Raw genomic sequence first — 922 nt, forward strand, 5'->3', positions numbered from 1 at the left:
TGCTGCTGCTGCTGCTGCTGCAGCGCGCCCCCCCCGCCCCCCACCTGCTGGCAGTAGTGCAGGAAGTTGGCGGGGTCGCGGAGGCGCCGCAGCAGCGCCGCGTGCGCCGCGCCCTCGCGCAGCCCCGCAGCGACGAACTGCGACAGCTGGCGGCTCTTCGCCAGCACCGCCAGAATGTACGCCGCCAGCAGCGAAGGCACGTGCGGGCACGAGTAGACGACTCTGCGGCCGCAGCCCCAGTCGAGGAGCAGCGGGTCGGCGGCGGCGAGCGAGAAGGGCGGCGCGAGGGAGCAGTCGAGGTCGATGGCGACGACGCGCACCGCGGCCCGCGGGTTGAGGAAGGCCAGCTGGGCCAGCTCGACGGCGCTCCTGCTGCTGCTGCTGCTGCTGCTGCTGCTGCTGCTGCTGCGGGTGTGGGTGTGGGTGCGGGTGCGGGTGCGGGTGCTGCTGGTGCGGACGGAGACGAGGATGTTCTTGGGGTTGAAGTCGAAGGCGAAGAGGTTGGCTTCTGCGGCCACGAAGCCGAAGGCCTGCGTCACTTCGCGGCACAGGTGCAGCAGCCGCCGCGCCGCCAGCGACTTCTGCTGCTTCCGCAGCGTCCCCAGCGGGTCGATGCTGCGGTGGAAGTGCCACGCCAGCACCGTCAGCTGGCACGCGTCGGGCACGTGCTCCATCACGTACCCGCACACCTTGCTGCGCCGCGCCGGCTGCTGCTGCTGCTGCTGCTGCTGCTGCTGCTGCTGCTGCTGCTGCTGCGGGGGCGCGGGCGCGGCGGGGAAGGAGTACCAGTCGCCCTCCAGGTAGCACAGCGGCCGGCAGAAGTACCGCTCGTTGTTGCTGTTGCTGCTGCTCAGCGGCGCCGCGCCCTGCCCCTCCCCCGCAGGCGGCGACTGCGCCTGCTGCTGCGCCGGCTGCTGCTGCT

The 922-nt window shown here is 72.3% G+C and overlaps 1 protein-coding gene across 1 annotated transcript; it reads right to left on the bottom strand.

Moving 5' to 3' along the window:
- Positions 1 to 3: 3 nt before the first annotated feature.
- Positions 4 to 917, bottom strand: ETH_00038140 (uncharacterized protein; the record flags this gene model as incomplete). The annotated part of the gene is made up of 1 exon (XM_013375610.1): positions 4 to 917. A coding segment is annotated over one exon (914 nt), but the record flags the coding sequence as incomplete, so codon positions are not given.
- Between the last annotated feature and the right edge of the window lie 5 nt (positions 918 to 922).

This window comes from Eimeria tenella, genomic scaffold (genome assembly GCF_000499545.2).
Source record: "Eimeria tenella Houghton genomic scaffold, Eth_scaff2902, whole genome shotgun sequence".
NCBI classification, from domain to species: Eukaryota; Apicomplexa; class Conoidasida; order Eucoccidiorida; family Eimeriidae; genus Eimeria; species Eimeria tenella.